At 39.6% G+C, this 21,293-nt stretch overlaps 1 protein-coding gene and 1 long non-coding RNA gene across 2 annotated transcripts in view; one reads left to right on the forward strand and one right to left on the reverse strand.

Annotated features, from left to right (window-relative positions):
* Nucleotides 1–21,293, reverse strand: part of LOC116048911 (matrix metalloproteinase-17-like) — a 78,521-nt gene that overhangs the window by 33,672 nt on the left and 23,556 nt on the right. Inside the window, exons 2-3 of the mRNA XM_031298220.2 lie at nucleotides 13,302–13,434; nucleotides 13,036–13,171 (exon numbers count right to left, since the gene is read on the reverse strand). Of these exons, the coding sequence (XP_031154080.1) occupies nucleotides 13,036–13,171; nucleotides 13,302–13,434 (269 nt within the window). The remainder of the gene's footprint in view (nucleotides 1–13,035; nucleotides 13,172–13,301; nucleotides 13,435–21,293) is intronic.
* Nucleotides 1,929–19,736, forward strand: LOC118494606. The gene is made up of 3 exons (XR_004896716.1): nucleotides 1,929–1,939; nucleotides 5,926–5,932; nucleotides 19,678–19,736. It is a non-coding gene; the product is annotated as an uncharacterized LOC118494606 (long non-coding RNA).

Genomic DNA, 21,293 nt, shown 5'->3' on the forward strand with positions numbered 1-21,293 from the left:
AGGCTTGACCCTTCCTTCGCCAGCAATACATGTTTCTATGAACCTCCAAAATGATTGGGAAAAAAGGCATGACCCTCCCCAACAATTTATTGATGCGTTTTGTACTGGTTTACACTTAGCAAAGATGTACAGATAGCCACTGTTTTTTTACAACCATGACATACATGACTTAACCTCTGCTTTCTCATCTTACACATCACACTCCACTGTTATGGAGGCCATTTCAGTAGATTTACTCACTAACATTGTTGTGGAAACACAATAAGTATGGAAACTAAATGCACACTTCCTGCATTACTTCAAATACTAAGTTATTATTCACATGAAATAAAATAATAAAACATTGAGACCATTTAACAAAGCACACTGGGTAATAACCCATATTGACAGCTGGCCCGCCCAATCAGAAATTCAAAGTTAAGTGTGTTGGTGTGCAAAGTGCTACAACAATCACATCAACCATGGATTGCTGTTGTGGCCAACAACTGGAAACTTTATACATTGTCCGCCTGCTATTTCATTACTAAATTCACTTCTGAGACTTTTTTATGCGATAAATCAACTATGTAGAGCTCAAATATGGGCCGTTTTACGAAAATTGATGGCTAAATGCAAATTTGGTCCGACTGTGTCGGAGTTTAGAAGATCCACAGTCTGACGTGACAGCTGGCGGGTGCCTTCCAGGGTCGCTGGCTTGCCGCCCGGCATGTCCACCTTCACAGACCCCGCTGTGAGCTGGCTGGAGCTCTATAGATAGGATTGGAAATGAGAAGTTTAACTGACACGTAACCGCGATCAGCGCTCACAAGCTCCAATTAGCACCAACTGCAATAGAGCTTAGATCGGGCCCAAAAAATCAAGCCCGACCCTACCCAAGCCCATGCACGTTGTGCCGTTATAACTGACGTTCTCAACTACAATTCAGAGTTGTTTGAACTGCAGAAATCTGTTTAAAATGATCTTAATGAATAATGCAACAAGGACGAAGCATGTGAACTGCGCTGTTTGTTTATTCAGAATGGAATGAATCGCAAATGGATCTGAATGAAGACATAAAAAAAAAAACAACGCATTTCTCTGTGAGGGCTTGCCTCGCCCTCAGGGGTAGCCTATGCTTGGAGCAGTAACAAAAGAGGACATTGTCTTTTCTGCCATGGTGAGCCTGCTTCATGTGTCTGTTCATCGTCCAATCCCCGTTTTATTTGCTGTCATAGGCGAGCAGCGTGCCGCACTTAATGCACTCGACAAAGCCGACACATATGTTGTCACTGCCCACGACTTCTTTAAAATGGTTCCATACTTCCGAATTCCTCCAAAATTGCTCAAAGGTAATTCTCTTGTTTTTCTTTTTTTCTTTACATCCTCAAGCTCCATGTTGCACTTAAGCCCAGCAGTCCCGGTGTGATGCGTGTGAGAGGAGGAGACTCCGCGCATGACACGTGTTGCATTTTGTAACTGTAGTCCAACTTGTGTAACTTTTTGGACACATTTCTTACTTTGCCCTAAATATAGCCTATATAGATAATATTTCTGATTATGGCATAGCTTTCTCCCCACCCAATTAGGCTAATAAAGTAATGATTAAAAAAACCACAAATGCTTGATCAAGGGCCCGGCCCGAGGATAGTGGCGGAAAATAACGCCCGGCCAGGTCGGGTCGGGCTTGGGCTCGGGCAGAGAATCTAAACTCTAAACTGCAATGTTTAATTTTAAATGAATGTAGCCTACTGCCAGTCTGGCACACGTGGATGCTCAGTATTTTCTGTGGGTGCTCGAGCTCGAGGCAACGTGAAACCTTTGAGCTAGTCGGCTTCATTATATTCCAGCTCCATGTCAGTGACGATACTTTGGCAACAGGTGGCACAGTTAGCTATAGGATTGCATTCTCAAAGAAAGCAACTCCAAACTCGTGTTGCTGTCATGTTGCAATTTTTGTTGGGTCAGACCCATCTGCTAGCGATGGGGGGCCAAGACTGAGAGCTACATGGAAAAGTATGCACCAAACAAGCCACTTTGAAATTTTGCTGTTTTCATGCAGAGACTAAAAAACGTTGGATGATCCTCCCCTCAACAAAGAATAAAAAGACATGACCCTCCCCTATTTTCCTCCGGTGGTCCATTCCATTAATACCGAACGGTCCCTTACAGAAGCAAATATCTACTAAATGATAAATAGGTCATCATGCTTTCTATGATAGATATGAGCGTAATAGATGAAGGTGAAATGCTGTGTTCATTTCTGTATTTCTGTATGGCTTCACCCTACCAAAAACTACATTTACACTCACTGGCAGAGACCTGACAATGAAAGATAATGTATTTTCATCGTTAACCAAATATCTATTCTTGTTTCAAAACCAATGTCCTTTACTGCCTTAGCTTTGATTGAGGTCCAATTGTAGTGTCTTTAGAGTTGTAATACACATTGTTAACTGTAATCAAAACCTAAATTAAATAACTTTTTCCAACAACACTGCAGAAAACAGCATGGTATTTGCTTTTAAGCCCTGAGTGCTAGGGAAGTCTATATGTAGGCTGAGAGGTGAACCCCATGCAGGGCAACAAACAGCCAAAAGCACTTACTGCTGGTTTATGCTAATTTATAACTGTGAGTGCTTCTTTCAAATTGATTAAAATGGCTGGACAGTGAGAGGACACTGCCATTGGAAGTATAACTGTAAAACTATACAAGCAGGGAGGACAAACTGGGATTTTGGAAAGTGAAGGGTTGGGGGAGGCATGTCCCATGGGTCCCCAGTGAAAAATCAAACCTGTCGGCAGACAAGAACATTTATTGGTATTGGACGATTCTGCAAAAGCCTAGATTACATTCAATGCTACTGTTTAAACAATTCCTGTGCATGGCAGCTATGACGGGGTTAAGGTTAGAGAAAGATTGTGGTTATGGAAAAATAAACTGTGGTTAAGGTATAAGTAGGGTTTGGTAACTGAAACACTTGGTTACGGTTAAGAAAAAAAAAGAACATTAATTGCATATCTACATATATGTCCATCCACCATCCCAACCTCCAAACCCTTACTTTCTACCTCACTACATACAGTATAGGGAACACTACTTCCTGTGCTGACACTAACGGCCAGATGTACTAACGTAGGGTTACCAGACGTCCTGGTTTGACCAGGACAGTCCCGATTTTGAATTGCATGTCCCGAGTCCCGACAAAAGCCTGTCGGGACACTAAAATGTCCCGGGTTTACCCTAGGAGCGGCGTCTGCCGATTTTACTGGGGCTTCAGCCCCAAATGTTTTGAGTGTAGCCCCGAATGTAACTTTGTCCAGTTTATTTTTCCGAGGTGAATAGAATGGGAAGCTACGTGTGGGGTCCGACCTTGCTGTATTGCAACCGTCTCTACTTGAGGAAAGCCCTGTGAAAGGTTTAATTTTCGGAGGAATCCTAGCGAAATCAGTCTAATACATTGATGCCATTAACACAAAGTTTAAGAGTGCAATTCTAATAATTTAGTTTGTAGTTCCTGTGACGTGACGTTTTCAGTCTATGGTTCAGACTCAAACACACGGAGCTCTGAAGCATGCCTGTGTCGCTTAGTGTCCACTCTCGCTGTAAAATGCAGGGCAGCTTCAGATTCATGGACGCGCTCAGTTGTGGACATGCTGCAGCAGATGTGTTGCGCTTGTGCTCCGTGTATTTCTGCAGCAGTAGTTTCGGTTTTCCACCTCCGATGTATAGCAGCGTACAGCCACTTCCCTAGCTAAACTATTTGTCTTATTCAGAGACCAGAAACCCAAAAGGGGCTCTGAGTCTGTCAGAAGGTCTGAGATCTACCATATCAGCAGAGCAATCACTTAATGCACAGCAGACTATGGTGCAGGTAGATTATTTTCTGAAATATAGTGACTTTATTCTTGTAATAGCCTATTATAATTTAATTTTTTTCAAAATATCACGACTCCTCTAAATCACAGAGAACACAGATGTATTTTGAATGTGCACAAAGTTTTGGACATGAGCAGAAATCTTGCTCAAACATCTGAAATATTACAGTCCAGGGGTTTATTAAGAAATTAAAATGAATGAATGTATCATTGAGATGAATAATTGTCATATGCACATTTAAGGAGGTTACTTCCTCAACAAAAGACGCAAAACAGGAGGGAAGAGTAAATTATAGGCTACATGTGTGCTGACTCAGATATAATTAGAAAAGTCGATCTACAGGAGAATAAATAGATGAAAGAAATACAGATGCATGAGAGCCTTACTGCAATATATTCCATTATGTTTTTATATTTGGATTGTAATCTGTTTCTCTTTACATAAAGATATTTGCAGCATACATTGATTCAGAAAAAGGTAGAAATAGGTGCATACAAATTCACCAGAATGCAGGAAATGAAGTGTTTAATGCTTAAAATTTTCAATAAATCATTTGAATTCTTTTGGTGTTATTGAAATAAATAACACTTCAAAAAATCTTTTTTTTTTTTTTTAAATCTCAACATAAATCTCACACTAAACTGAAAAAGGCTGTTGCTGCAATTTTGTTAATTTTACAGGAAGAAACACTGTTATTATTAGATGAGGAGCCTACAATCAAAATAATGAAGTTACTGTCTGTGTCTATGTCTGACCTGGTCTGGCACATGTTCACGTTAAAAAGCGTGTGCGTGCACAAGCACTACAGTCACGCGCAAAGTGTCCCGGTTTTAGTTCCGGGAAATCTGGTCACCCTATACTAACGCTTTTGCGCCCACTTCGGGCTTATTTGTTTCGCAACGTGCGCGTAAAAGCATGGCGAGGTATGTACAAACAGACTGAGGTAAAAGCGCAGACTGCCTGTCGCGGGACCTGAAAATGGCAAATTGTGCTTCTCCGTGTCATGCATATGCATTCATGGGTGGGTGAAGGGGAAAGTGAGAGTTTCCCATAAAGTGATGGGAGGGGAGGCGTAAAGTGCACCTAATTATGTATTCCGCAGTATGTACAAACCCGCCCGTGAAAGCGCGCCTCTATTTTGCGGTGAAAATTCTCCGCCTCTTAAAAGCAGGTGTAAACCAGCCGCAAGCGGGTTTCCTCGCATATGCCTCCTGGTGAAATGGCAGCAGTAATCCGAGCAAGACGAAGACATAGGCCAATGAGACGAGCTGAAAAGATTTTTGCCACAAGGATCACACCTTTTCAGTTGAGTGAACACAAAATCATTGAGTGTTACAGATTAAGCAGCCATGCAATACAACGGTTACTCAAATAAATCAAAGATGACATAGAATATCAGACTCAGCGTTCACATTCCATTCCAGCAGTTGTTAAACTCCTCGCTACATTACAAATATTGGCATCAGGATCATTTCAAAAAGTAATAGCATCAACATTGGGAATATCGCAGTCTGCACTCAGCCGTATCAGAGCACCAGTACTTAACACTTTGCTACAGCGCACTAGTCAATACATACATCTCCCCACCACAAATGCCGAAATAACACGCATCAAGCAGGATTTCTTTGCCATCGGCCATTCAATTGCGCTTTTAAATGCGCGCAATTTGCGGTATAGTGGGCGGAAAAAGGCGCTGATTACGTGACGAACTGCGGGTTTGGTAAATACGACGTAAGATGATGTATCACAGCGTGCGCTTTCTGCGGGTTGGCCATGGCGCCGATAACGCTACTTTCGCAAATGTATGTACATGTGGCCCTGAATGTTGTCATTGGACGTAAACTGTGAGGTCGTCCTATATGGATGTAATGTGTATGGATACTGGGCTGGGAAGTTACGACCTTGCATTGATATGTCCATGAAGCACACAAACCTGCACAATTTCCACGGCTGGAGACGCTTTTTCGCACTCTACAATTGAGATATATTAATAAGCATGTTTGTATTTCTATTTTCATGAACTCAGCAGTACACTTTGCTGGATGTTTTCCAGGTTTTGCAATTCCAAGGTTTTCAGTCCTGTTTGAATAGGGCTACATTAACTGTAGTTCAAACAGTATTTCAGGCAACAAAGATGGCAACAAAAGCTTCCTGATTTCAGCTTTCAATGCAATTTCACTCAAGGTTTCAGGTCACCACTTCACTTGAATGACAAAACAGAGTCTGGAGTTTGCGAGCAAGAAACAGGTCTGCAACCCATCTTGCTTCCTCTGCCACGGATTATGAAAAAGTGATTTAACAGACTTTGAAATTAGTTGGACAGACAGACAGCTGATGAGGTGGACTTCACTTTCTCAACCTATTTAATTTCATGGCACAATTTCCACCGTCATTTGACAAATGAGTAAGGCTTACGTGTCGGTGAATGTGTGAATGTGTGTGTGCGTGCGTGCATGCTACACGTGAATGAGTTTAAGCTGACATGGAAAGACACAAACGGTTGCACGCACGCACACACAATCTCCTATTACACTTCACCTGTTTGACTTCTAATTTCCGTGTACTTCTTATAGGCCTTTCCACATGCAGAGTGATGATTCAGATGATGAGAGGCAGAGGGGAAAGAAATGAGAGGTGTATGAAGGGAGAGAAAAGGATGAAGAAAACTCAATGCCTCTTTTGCTGTCCCCCGCCTTCAGCCTCTCAGCAGGCTCTTACCTCCTGTGGCTCTGCTGCTCCACAGAGACATGAGCTGACATCAAAAGTGATGCGAAAATATACATACACACAAATATTATTCACCTCCTGTGCTCCGCTACCCTCCGTAGACATAAGCTGATTACCCCGAAAATTGAAAGCTCATATGCAGACGGTGATTCATATGCTCATATGCATTTGTAGATGCACACATGTAGCGGCACAAACACTCAAACACACTCACAAACATGAAAATATTTTGCTGACAAAAACACAGACTCATGCTGCATATACCAAGAACTCCTCACACTTTTCTTCACTTCTCACCAGCACACGCACGCGCACGCACACGCGTGCGCGCACACACACACACACACACACACACACACACACACACACACACACACACACACACACACACACACACACACACATTATGTAATTCAGGCTGAAGATGAAAGACATAAAATTAATAGGCTCTGCATGAGTCTACCATCTCTCCACAAATCATTCTCTCCCCTTTCCTGGTTATCCTGACTATCACAGTCACCAACTCTTAGATGGCCATGTGAATTCTGAAGAAAAATATAATGGGCCCATAATAAGATAACACTCAATAACAGTTATAGTTATTCTAAGGTTCTACCAACCAATTTCACAGGTTGGTGGCCTCAAATGGCAGCAGAGAGACATGCTGAGGACTTCAATATCCTAGTGCGATTGTCAATAAACTCTTGTGGGTGGCAGAACTGCTTTGTGATTGAGACACAATGATGTATTTGTGATTGGCCAATAATAGAGGCACCTCTCATATATACCGGTATGAGGGAAACTCTAAGGTGCAAGCTACCCTGACTAAGAGGATCTATCACTCATGATAGCTAATTCAAATCCAGTCCAGCAGTGATGTGATTACCGGAGTTTGTTCAACCTGCATGTAAAGAAGGACATATTTTAGAGAATGAAATAATCTTAAATACTATATAACATGTCAGGCAATAAATACCAACAATTCCTGTTTCTTGTACGATTCATGCATCATGAACAATGTAATTCCACTTTTTATTATAGATTTATGACAGATTGTGCACGTTTGTCTAACTTACAAAAAGAGTACTTTTCATTTATCAAGTATTTAATTCACACGAGTATGCAAAAAGAGGCTTTACCATGTGGTTATTTCATATAAACTATTTAAATATTAAATTACAAGAAAACATGCTATTACATGATATATGTCTTTATCGAGATATAAAATGACCCACATCAGAATAGAAGACCTTGGCTATATCGGCCAGCCCTATGATGAAATGAGTCTAAGATGAGTCAAAATATAGAAGGATGCATACATTTGGGGATGTTATTGTACCCTCTCAAAGTTAAAAACAACAGTGGATAGTTGAATTTCTGTAAAATTTTTCAATATCTCCACATGCATGCCAGAATGCCACATTATTTGGAAATCAAATTAATTCAGCTTGCTATTCTTAGTTTGGAAATGGTGAAGGAATGGGTCAAAGTGAATTTACTGATGAAGGCTCAACAAGACATATCAAAGTAGTTCATATACTGTAGGTGCCAAAGGAACAAGAGAATGAAAAAAACATCTGTCATGCTGTGGTATGCCTGGCAATTACTGCTAGCAGCTTTATATTATTACTACTTATAGTCCCAGAGCTACTTCTAGGACAATAACTACCTGTGCTTTGGATACAGCTGTGGCATTTCTTACTAACAACTATGAACTATGGCTATAATTAGTACTTTGATGGACCCCTGCTGCTGAGTTATGACCATGGCTACACCTAATATTCTCATTACCGACTTCAACTTTGAATATGGCTCTACTGTTTTTAAATAACCCTCACTGGGTTCGGAGTGCTTGGCTACACCATGCAGGTCTCACAAAACAATGGCTTTGAGCTTTAGGGTATGTTAATATAATAATAATAATAATAATAATAATATACACTGTGGACGTACATATATGATGGAGTTTCATGGTAATTAAGTGTGTTTTGATGTTCTTAAAGTGCTCATTCTTGTACTCCATTCATTGACTTCATTAGAAATATGACAAGTCTATTTTTTCAATCCAGCATTTAGTCCCACCCACTGCATCAAACTAAGTAAATGCAGAAAGAAAAGATGCAATCTTTCTCTTCATGTTTCCTTCTTGTTTACTTTCTTTCCTCTTTGTTATCCTCATCCCCATCTTTTCTCTCCTCCACTCAGCTCGCTACACCTATCCCTTCGAGTTATCCGCCGGGCTGCTGCTAATGACTGCCAGGCTGTCTGCTGTGATAATGGGCTAACAATATGAGATAATCAGCTAACAGTGAGCTGCTACACAACTGGGCCATAACATACTTGGCTGTGCAGTGTGCTGTATGGGTGTGTGTGTAAGATAAAGAGAAAAAGAGCTAAGCAGAAGTTAAACTGGGGATTAAGGGCTCAACCCTGGCACATGACTCCCAGACATTATTACAAAAATAATTTACTTATGTTTCTATTGCAGAAAAACACATTGCTTGAATCCAAGTCCCTAAAATGAATGACTACTAAGCATAGCCCCTTGTCTTTTTTCCCCTCCCCTCTTTAAAATAACCTACACTCACCACTTACTCTGCACATTTTCAGAACATAAATGGGATTGATGTGTGTGAACAAGTAGAGGAGAGTGTGAAGCGCCAGTCAGATGTACATTGTCTATCGTGTCGAGCTGAGCTAAATCTAGAAGGAGTGGGTGAGTCTTTGCTTCTTATGTAAGTTATTAGGATAGTCTAATCAACAGTCTATACATAATGGTGCAGGCCTTTGTTAGATCAAGGACTCATAATGAGTCACATTTTAAATGCTGGAGGAACTAAAAGTCTCTTTCTGTAACTACCCAAATACAAGTATTTACAGTAAATTCTTGAATACAACTATGGAGCAGTAAAGGACTGCTCCATAGGACATATATTTATATATATATTACATATATTTATATATTGCACATATTTGCACTTTACTACTTCTTGCAGAGCTCTATATTTATTTTATATTATATTTTCTATAGTCAGAGCACAGTGACGCAAACACAATTACTTTAACATTTTTTGTTAAGGTTAACAAAAAAAATCTGCTTTGCTGTTGCCCACAGCCAGCCATACTGACTCTGTTTGTGAAACAAACCACATTTCATTCAAAACATTGTGGCCTGTGCACAGACTCAAAAGAACCATACAGTGCAGAGCCGCGTGACAAGAGTAAGATTGACAACAGAACTCAACTTAACTAAGTTACTCTTGCAATGATTGCACCCTGATTATGTTAACATGGTGACAATTACCTTGTTGTGACACTATTTTATGTCTACTTTGTATACCATTCACTGATCATATTCTCACTTATGAACAAACTGTTATAAAACTCCAGTAACATAAATCCTGAACTAATTTGGGATCTGGGACGTGTAGTGCTTTTTATGTGTCCTCCTTTCCTTATTTTATCCTAACATCATGTTATCCTTTTAAGTAACATGACGTTTTAAATTTTAAAAAATCAACTTTTTCTGACTTAAAAGAAAAATTAACCCCATACATTTGATTAATAAAATATCAATAAACCATTTTATTTATATAGATGGCCTTCCCAGCTGTACAATAAGTGGCCTTGACCAACTGCCACTTTGCTTGTTTGAAAGCCATGATGTCTCTCTCTTTCTCATGGGTGGGCCAAATTCTCTGGGGTGGGCAAAGCAGAGAAAGGGGAGGTAACCTCGCTCTTTATGACCTCATAAGGAGCAGATTCCAGATCGGCCCATCTGAGCTTTCATTTTCTCAAAGGCAGAGCAGGATACCCAGGGCTCGGTTTACACCTATCGCCATTTCTAGCCACTGGGGGACCATAGGCAGGCTAGGGGAACTCATATTAATGTTAAAAAACATGATAAAGTGAAATTTTCATGCCATGGGACCTTTAATGCTATATGCTGCGTTGCAGCGATATAAATAGTTGTACCTTTCTTTATTCCGACTGATGTGGTGGATCAGAATACTAACATTTAATATGGCTGTCAGATTGCATCTGGCTCATTAGCTGTTTTGCACTTTATCTTTATTCTGTCAGCCCTGTTCACCCATATAATCTAATAAAGCAGAAATACCATGAAATATTAGATGATAAAAATAATTTACCAACCCAAGCTGTGAGGGAAATCACTATGCAAGTGCTCCAACATCAGTTGAAAAAGACAGCAGCAGAAAGCACGGCAAGAGTATTACAGAGGCAGCCAATCTGTGCAGACTATCAATGCTTTTGTTGTGGCGCTTTACTGAAAATCTGCAACATATGGAAATCTCTTTGGATCTGAAGCCAGCACATAGTCCACAACTGTTCCAGAACACTGTTTGACAAATCTGAGTGTTGTGAAGACAAAGGTGCTTCGCTGGACTGAAGACAAACCTGTCTTATTTCAGAGTGGAGTGAGCTGACGGGAGCATGGTGTATGATTGGCAGCAGTACAAAGAAGACAAAGAAAGTTAAAGCCCACCTAGATGGAGGCGATGCATAGGCGTGTGTGTGTATGCATATACTGTATGTATGTGTGTTGGCTCTTCTGATTTCTAAAATGATGCACATATTCATATTCTGCAAACCAGCTCATGGCAGCTCATTGTTGAATCAGTCCTGATAGCTTGTGTGAATCAGCCGGACCAACCATGTTTTACTGGCTCCCCCTCTGCTGTCTAACACTATGTGCTGTGGTTTCTCAGGTGGTCACAAATCCATTTTATTCTATCATGGAAAAAACTACAAAACAGCTCTCTCTAAAACAGTCATACATATGACTTTCTTCTTTCACCACTTTCACCAGGCTTGATAGGTGGCTCTAAAAAGTTGGCATCATGCTCTTTGTGAAGGCTTTTGTCAGCTCAGATTAACAGCAGTTGAAATGGATTCAAACAGTGAACCAGAGTCATGGCAAAAAGCCCTTTTAAACCAAGTTTTTCTAATCCACAGAAACCTCTCAAAGCACTTGTGCAGCATTAACCACTGATATGTTGTAGATGGGTCATGTTTAGAGTGTTTCAAACAATACTCTCTTTTCCAATAGATTACTAAATGGATTGCTTCTGCCAGAGCTTTTGATAAATGTGGTAGTAGTGGGTAGTAGTGAAATTAGCTGTATTGTGTAGAGGCTAGAAGGTTATGAACATACTGTAGCCTTAACACCAGAGAATTTGATTAAGGTGTAAGAGTGCTTTGATAAGTTTCTAATGGGTTTTACCTCATTTTGAGTTTGTTTCTGTAGTGACTGGATCACCATTGGAATACATTATAATTAAGATTAAGATGAGGGACAGTGAGTGACTGACACACACACACACACACACACACACACACACGCACACGCACACGCACACACTCATGAAAAGGGACCTTTGGTTTTTGACACAGCACTCTCTGCCAGAAGATATACTGTATATATAATTAATTCAAATCAATCTTAATGTTGTGTTAATGTTCATATTACTGTTTATCGTGTTATTTGATTTAAAAACAAACATTTTCAGTGGAATATTCCTTTAATAGCAATAGAACTGCATGGACTTTTATTTAATTAATTAATGTGTATATACAAATCGTATATACACATCTTTTCAGGAACTTTCTATACCTTGTTACAATAATAAGGGAATTTTGGCGATTAGCAATTTTTAATCACTTAAAACAACATTCTATTTATTAGTTTAATGAGGCATCCGAGTCTTTGTGCATCCTCTGAGAGGACAGATGTGTTTGTTGTTTATTAAAGGTCTCTCTAATCAGCTTGCCACTTTCACAAAATGCTTTTCCTTTGAGGCAGAATTGATCTGGAGAACAAAAGATTTCCGGCTTGAAGAAGAGTCCTCTAATATAATTCCTCAAAGGATGCAGAGTTTGAGGAGGGACGGTGGGATTTCTGGACTGAATCTGTACAGAACTGCATTAAGTTCAGATAAACAGATCGGATATGAAACAAATAAATTATCCTCAAACAAACTCAAGTAGATGATTTTCCTTTACATAATCAACTTTGGAGTATGTACTTTGTACATTTTATTTCCAAATTGTATATATTCTTAAATATTGCTAGTGTATTATTCTATTATTATTTCATGTATATTTTTTCCTGTTATTTAATGTTTACTCTGTACGTGTGCTGTGTGTCTGAAATTTTGCTGCTGCAACACCGTTATTTCCCATTTTTTTGGGATCTATAAAAAATCTATCTATCTATCTATCTATCTATCTATCTAGGCCTATCCAAATAATATAACCATGATCTATTTTCAATGGACGTGTATTTTCACCATATCCTTCCATTATAGATATCAGTGGTAAACAGTGTAACCTCTTGTACATATTATTCAGCCCATTTTTTATCTGTAAAATACCATAATATAGTGATATCAACATAGTGTCTACTAGACCTTATATTTCATATTTCCTACCTCCAGGACAGATGCCTCTTATTCCATTTGTTCTGAGGAGTCGGGCTTCGTTTCCTGCGGCCCACTGTCATCTCCGCCTCAGACACATCTGGCAGAGAACATCTGGGTGTTGTCATTAGGCCCAGTGTGGCTTGGTCTAAAGAGGAGAGGAGGCTAAAGTTGGATAGTTTTCTTGATTGGATTGCATTATATCATTCACTCATCTTTATATGTTTTCCTCCATCCAGCCAAAGTACCAACCGTCCCAGACAAACACAGCCACATACCTAAGACTCCAGTCTCCTTCAGCCCTCCATACTTCTGCATGGCTTTGATGGCCTTGGTCAGGGCCTCCTTGGTCTGAAGCTGACCAGTAACTGGGTCAGGGGGCGGGAGGTAGCCAAACTTACTCAACCAGTCCTGGAAGGGAAACCACAGACACAGAGTTCAAGAGTCATCCCAGGCATTTCAAGGACTCCAAGTATCCCAAAGCTGCTGAAAAGGTCTGACACCTGTCCATTCAGTTCCTGAGGTGTTATTTTACAGTCTCTACATGTGTACCTGTCTGCTGACAGTAAAGACAGGAAACGGAGCAAGATGGATGACATGCAATACGTTGCGATTACATGTTATGCATTTTAGACTTGAGGCCATGAGGAAGCCCGCATCTGTAGTCATTCTTTTTATACCTCCCGCTCTGGCTCTTTTTCTCTTTATGCTAAGAGCTACAAATGGGAAGGGGCATTGTAAGTCTCTATTTGCAAGACACAGTGTTGCTGATGGAGCTGAACAGTTTCATCAACAACACAGACAATCAAGGGCAAGATACAGACATTATTAAAATTAATTTAATTCGAATTTTATACAAATGGCATACACCAAATATGTTTTGCATGTGTATGGCATCAGATCAAGGAATGGTATGGCTCAGTAGTTTCACAAAATAATAGATATATGCTATATATATGTATTTGTAAGATCTGACTGATGGATGAATGCTCTTCTCTCTCTTGCCTTGTATCCATTAAGATTTTTCTTATGTTTCTCTTCCCCTCATCTGTCTCCACCCAACTAAAGCCGCCTCCTCCTTCCTCATGAATTGGCAGCCAATAAGGTGGTGACACAGAGCGATAGCAAGACATCCCTTCTGTATTGACAACGCAAAAAAAAACATTAACTGAATGATTTAGCTCCAGTGAAGCTCTCTGTTGGCTGATATTTGCCTCCTCATCCTTGGCTTTACCATCCCTGCAGAGGCTTGGGAAAAGTTTGCAGGGGCATTTAATTGACCCCTAGTACCATCGGGCGGGATGGGAAAAAACGATTTTCTTAAAGAGTTTCAAACTGTGTTGCCTGGGGTGAGTGGGAGAGGTCAAATAATTTAAAAGAAAGCAGGGAAGTTAAATTGATTCTATCAACAAAGAACATAAATGATGACAAGGTTTTCCAAAGGTTAGCCAGTGAAGATTTCCGTTTCATTTGTAACATTGTATTCACCAACATTACTAAAGAAGTAAGATAGGGCAAGAAACATGAGCAGTCAGAGAATTGTATAGGTTTCAAATCAATCCCAGGTTGGCCAAACTCATTTTGAAGAATAATGGTAATGGTTGTTATCCAAATGAGTTGTTGCAACATCCATCACAGTTAACAGACTGTCTCTGTTTCCCAAATCCATACTGTACATTAATTCTAAGCAGGTTTGAATATATAGTGTTGGAAAAGTAATCAAATTAAGTATACTCCAACCAGACAGCATGTTGACAAAATATGGTTGATTTTGAGTGTGCGGTTGATGGACACTTCCTTCACAACGCCACGATATAGCAATACAAAGAACATGGAGGAGCTGCTCTGTAGCTAAACAATAACTGAGTGGTTGTGAGAGAGCTCCAGAAAACAAAAAATAAGTATTATATCTTAAGAAAACATTTTGCCGTTTTATTTTCTAAAGTTGCAGTCTAACATTGCACATTGTATAATTTCCTGTTAGTATAAATTGGTAAAGTACATCACCCTGCTAACCTGTGCCCTATCAGGGTGGGTTGCACACTGGCCAATTCTAGTTTCTGCAATTCTATTATGTATTCCATCTTGCCTGCACAATGGAGTCCTAGTTGTGTTGCTAAGTTGTGTAGGCAGGCCTCTGTGGATGAGTTATGTTAGCATAATAAGCACATGTGGGTATAGCATGCTAACCTGCTAACATATCTGGCCATTTCAGCATGGATACTGTGGTCATTCACATTGTGAATTAAAAATGTACTCAATTCATGTATTAATACATCCCATTCCAATGCAATTATTGGCTATGTGCAACTTCAATTGACAAAATGTTTGTTGCATGAGCTCCCATTCATATTATTACCTGCTGGTCATGGGTCCAAACTGCTAAACAGGAAATGAAAGCATCCAATGGGCATTATAGTAGAGGGAACTCAGACTGTACCATTTTGAGTAGAGTACAGAGTGTGTGGTGGTGGTAGTGGTTGTGGTGGTGTTGGGGGGGGTGGTCCGCTATCAGTACAGTATGATGATCAGTATGTAATACATTATTGTCAGATAGATTTGGGACATGCCATGTGACTTCAGTTCCTGCTTCAACTTAGACCTACCGTACTTGCTGTAATTGTGTTAGCACAGTTTTTCTGTGCCATGAGGGATTATAACATTCACTTTAGGTTTTACCTCAAAATGAAGTGGTCTAGATAAACGTTTGGCTTGTTTACAATGTGTCTGACTGCTTATGTTTCTTGCCCCATCATACTTTGTTGAAGCCGTATCGCCGCAATCATGGATCTTAATGATTACTTGGGTGAGAATGATGTTATATAACAGATAACAAAATATGGTTGTGTCTATGAAAATAAGACCCAAGTTTCCAGAAAGTGCAAATTTAACAAATTTATGAGTACTTAGAGCTCTGCTCATTATGTGAATGAGCACACTCATACAAACAAGGAGGTTTATGTTCTTGGAAGGTGTGCAAGTGATGGATTACATCTGACTGTCAACACAACAGCAACTCCCTGTTTTCACTCTCATAAACCCGCTAGACAAACTTTTTTGTGGAACCAGCAACTAATTCAAACCCTGACATCATAACTTTTAAAAGACTGCACACAAGTCATCTAAGTTCAAACTGAAAAAATAAAATAAAACACAATAAACTTAAGCTTATAAACTTTAGCAACAATTCACTCTCACAGACAATAGACACTGACAGCTCAAAGATAAAATTGTAAGAAGAACGTCAATGATATATATGCATCTCAAATTTAATAAACCAAACAATACTTGTGCTTTTCTCCTAGGGTCTTCACCCTTAAAATAAAAAGATAAATAAATGAGTGCAGAGTGTGTCTCTGATTAACAATGAGAGGTCAAACACAGACGGCTGAAACTTCTTTTATCGCTCATTAAGATACACACACACACACACACACACACACACACACACACACACACACACACACACAAAATTCACAATGCACAAAAATTGTGTATCACGTACTGCCTCCCAAATGAGGACCCTTTTTTAAAGCCTTTGATGCTACATTGGTTTGACTCAACAATTGCAGCAATGTTTTGAATGCTGTGTTATGTTCTACATAAAATAACGAGTGTGGCCTCTTTTACTTTCTTGTGCCAGAGTTGTAAAGCAGAACTAAAAGAACATGGCATGGTGGTATAGTTCAACCACTGCTTCAAGCTCTCTCTTTATGATAATTTATTCAGGAAGCTAAGAGTAAGTTGAAGAAAGATACAGGAGAGCAGACAAATACAGGTTTCCTGTCATTAAAATAATCAAGACTTTAAGGTCATCTACCATAGAGAAAACCATCTCTGTAAATGTGATGTATTCCTTGTCTTGAGTCACCCTTTTTAAAATCTAGCTTTTAGGTTGATGGACAAATGCACCATAATAACAAAGAAATCAGTTGAGCAAAGAAACCTTATTGATGGCAAAGATTAATGCACATTAAAGTGCAAAACAAACTTGAACCGCGCCTTTCAGTTTGTAATTCAAATCTAACCGATTTAATAATGGAACAACTTATGACTTGATAAGCAACAATTTGACCGCCTTATAAACACTTTCTGCAAGTAAAGGAGAGCTCAGTTCAGTGCTGGGATTTGCGTATAATCAGCAAGCTCAGAAAATAATCAAAAAGATCAAAATGCAGTGATCTAAAGTCATTAAATGAAAGGCTTTAAAACACTACGGCTGCACATAAAATAAGTTATTTGACATCCATTTCTAAAGAAAGTAAGACATGTAGAAAACACATACATTAAAAACTTGTAGAATTAAAAAGAGATGGATTGCAAAATGATCAATAAACGCTACATGAAGTTTTGGGTTTAATAAGCACATTATCCCAACTTTAAATCCTCTTACAATCTGGTCAAATATAGTGTCCATTTATTATCCAATCACCACCCATTGTTTGTACAGTCTGTCCTTCATGCATAGAAATAAAGAAACAGAGTAAACAAACTACATTTTCTCCCCTCTCTCTCTCTCTCTCTCTCTGTTTTCTTTCTGCAGTGAAGTCAGAGCACTGGCTCAGCTGCAGTCCAGCTGCCCTGAAGCTGGTATTCAATGACTTCAGCAGGGCAAATTCTTTCTGATGTGGGGGCTTGACCCAGTGTCCCAACTCAGGCCCAGAGGGTCCTTACCACTTAGCCTACATGCTGCTCAAATGACCTGCGCAGTCTTGGTGTATTAACATTCAGTTTTGATTGGCGTGGTCAAGCAATAACAAATTAAAATAATGAAAAATGTTCCAGTAGAATTAAGTGGAACTGGGGCTTGATTGTCAGATTAAAGACAATGTTTCTAAGACATGATCTAGGTGGGAGGTGGAGCTCGGGGTGGGGCTGACGGAGGATTGGTGGAGGGGTGCACTGGACAGGGTAAATTCTTCTTCTACTTGCGCCTGACTCAGTTTAAAGGGATGCTATGCAGTTTTGGCAATTTCTTTGCACTTTTCTCTCTTTTTGCTCGCAGGTTTCTCTATAGAGCTCCCCCTACAGCTTCGGAATAGATATTTTGCAATACTGTGTAAAAACTTGCTCGGTCAGTCTGCTGTTTCCTCTTTCTCTGTTCCTCAGACAATGCTTTCCTAGCTTTCTGTTTCTTTTTTGCCGGCTCAGCCATGGCGATAGTGTGAAAAACTCCATCGCTACCTTGTTCTTATTGCTAGCCGGTTCCTGTATGTGTGCAGTGCCTAAAGCAATTTGTTACATCGTGAGACCTGATATCACACAATACTTCCTACGCTGAGGCCAGCGGCTCGCCTGCCAAAAGTTGCAAGGGTGGTTTTTCCGCTCATAGGCGCTAGGGGGAAGCGAGACGACCACCATTCAACCCGAAAAAAGTCATATAACCATTCCAATGACCCCGAAGCTGTTCAGTTAAGGTAAATTAAGCTAAAAAAAACTGCATAGTTCGCAGTGATGGGAGTAACGCATTAGAAAAGTAACGCAATTACAGTAATGTATTCCTTTTTGCTTTAACACAGTAATATAACGCATTACTAATAAAATCTCGGTAATATTATACCTGTTACAATCTCAGTAACGCGAGTTATAACACATTTTATCCCGATATTTAGTGGCGTTTGTTTTTTTAAGAATTCACCAACACGCGAAACATTTCGGCACAGAAAAAAAAGTCCACGAGTGTTATTTCCTGTTGCTGGATTCGGTGGTTGAAATGACTGCAGAGACGGATACATTTGCGACATGGACAATATTTTCAGGAGTTGTTTACGCTGCGTTGAAGCGAGCTGTCTCGTCACTGTTCCCGAGCCAGAACCAGAGACGGTAGGCTAGGGACATCTGTGTCCTGTCAGTGCCGACAGTAGTGTCCGAGCTGCTGACAGATATAAACATGTCAGGAATTAATGTTTAGTCTTGCTACACATAATATCATTACATTTTATCAGCGGTGGAAAGTAACTATACCGTAGGCTACTTCGATTCAATTGTAAGGTGCTTTTAATTGAGTATTTTCATTTTCTCCTACTTATTAGGCTACTTCTACTCCGCCACAATTCAGAGTCGAGTAGGCTATTGTACGATTTACTTAACTATTTATTTTAGAGCTTTAGTTACTTTGCAGATTCAGATTAATAATACAAAATAATATGAATAAATTATGATGTATAAAGTGGATAAAGATGAGACTTTGTTGATCCCGTGGTGAAATTCACAAGCTACCTGTCAAGTCATACTTCCACTTTTATTTTGGTGAAAGTAACTCAAAAGTAACGCAAAAGTAGTGTAAAGCATTACAATTCAGAGACAGTAATATTGTAATATAACTAATTACTCTCAAATGACAGTAACTAGTAATCAATAATGTATTACATTTTGGAAGTAACTTGCCCAATACTGTCACAGAGTGCACCTGAGCAAAGCGAGACTGGCCGAAATATACCCAGATTCCAAATCTAATTGTGACCGCTGTGGTAGTTCACAACCTCATCTCTCTCACATGTTTTGGTCCTGTCCAAGGCTTGCATCTTTTTTGGTCTTCAATATTCAATGTGCCTTCAACAGTCATGAACACTAGAGTGCAGCCCTGTCCATTGCTGGCCATTTTTGGAGTGCCGACTGAGCCTCTCCCTATTAATTCAAGCAAGACTGACATAGTTGCTTTTGCCACACTTTCAGCGAGACGGAGAATACTCCTGGCTTGGAAATCGTCTACAGGGGCGCCGTATACGGGGGAAAAGTTAGGACAATTCCAAGGGCCCATGACTGACAGGGGCCCCAAAAAATAGGTAAAAACTAATTTATTATTAAACCATCATCATTCAGTATATATATTTCAAATATAATAATAAAATTAATTATCTCTTTCTTTTTACTTGTTTTTGGCAGTAAAAGTTATATAGACAGTTAGGTCCTAGAGATGTGGTGACAACAGCTGTGCAGAGGGGGTCCAATTAGATTTTTTGTCATGGGGCCCAAAATTCCTGGCGGCGCCCCTGATCGTCTATAAATATATATATATATATATGTCTTAAGACTGAATCCAACACAAGAATACTATAGGTGGAATAATCAAAATATCCATGCACTCGTTGTGTGTCTGCTGACGTGTTATAGTTATAATGTTCCAAATGTAGAGATGGGTTCACCCAATATTTTCCATACATAAAGTATCTACTCATCACTGTAAATACCTTTTAAAAATGTGTTTACAGTTATGTTAACAAAACTTTCATTTGCAAGTAATATTTTATATTTTGTCCCAACTTTAACATTGATTGTAGTTTAGATAGTTATTCATAATTAATGTCACAGAGAAGCATCCTCAGTTTTTTTTCTCCAGATTATTCACTCATCTACTCTTTTGCAGTCATGTTTGTGAAAAATGTCATTAGTCCCTCCAGTGCTCTGCAAAACGACCCGAATACCCGTGTTTTCTTTCCTCATTTAGACGCACATTTGAATACTGGCAGCTGTGCAGCATTTAATCAATCTTAGCAACACTTTTCATCACTGTCAATAAACTGACATTTATCATTCGCTGTATACTTCATGGGAGACAGGGAAGCGCTGATGCACTTCACTGTGGTACAATTAGACAGCCTCCTAAATCAAACTCGCCTGTTGATGTACCACCAACTGCAACAACAGTCAATTTTCCTCAGCATAACCCCGGCAGATTCAGCTCTCTATCTCATGGCATCCTTTCTAACAAATCTGTTGATAACCCTCTTTCCCATTGTGCTGGACACCTCTAGTCCCTTGGTTGAGTGACAAAAATGGTCAGCTGTCAGAGATTTAACTCTTCATCCTGAGGTAGCTATCCCTTCTTTGACATCTGTGGTTGTATAAAGCAATGTTGGAAATTAGTAAGCAGGGGCCTATTTCATTAAATTTTCAACATAATTTTGTCTCCTGTTAACTTAGACATGGTTCACTAGAACAAATGCAAAACTTGTGAGACATGTATGAGTGAGAGCCCAGTACAGCACATCTCTATCTGCAATTTCCATGCAACAATAACATGGGAAACATGACATTGCACTATTTGGGATCAATGAGCCTCATTCACCAATATCTTCCTAAGTTTTCTCTTAAATATGTTCTTAAGAAAGTCCTTAAGAAAAGTCTATGTCGGATTCATGACGTGTTCTTAAACAACAGAATAGTTCGCACCGGTGTTCTTAGGATTGATGAATCCCACGTCTTCGTAATTGAAAGTGCGTGCCAGTTGTTCCTAATTAGCATAGGAAAACGCCCCGCAAATTCCCATA

This window comes from Sander lucioperca, chromosome 1 (genome assembly GCF_008315115.2).
Source record: "Sander lucioperca isolate FBNREF2018 chromosome 1, SLUC_FBN_1.2, whole genome shotgun sequence".
Lineage (NCBI taxonomy): Eukaryota > Metazoa > Chordata > Actinopteri > Perciformes > Percidae > Sander > Sander lucioperca.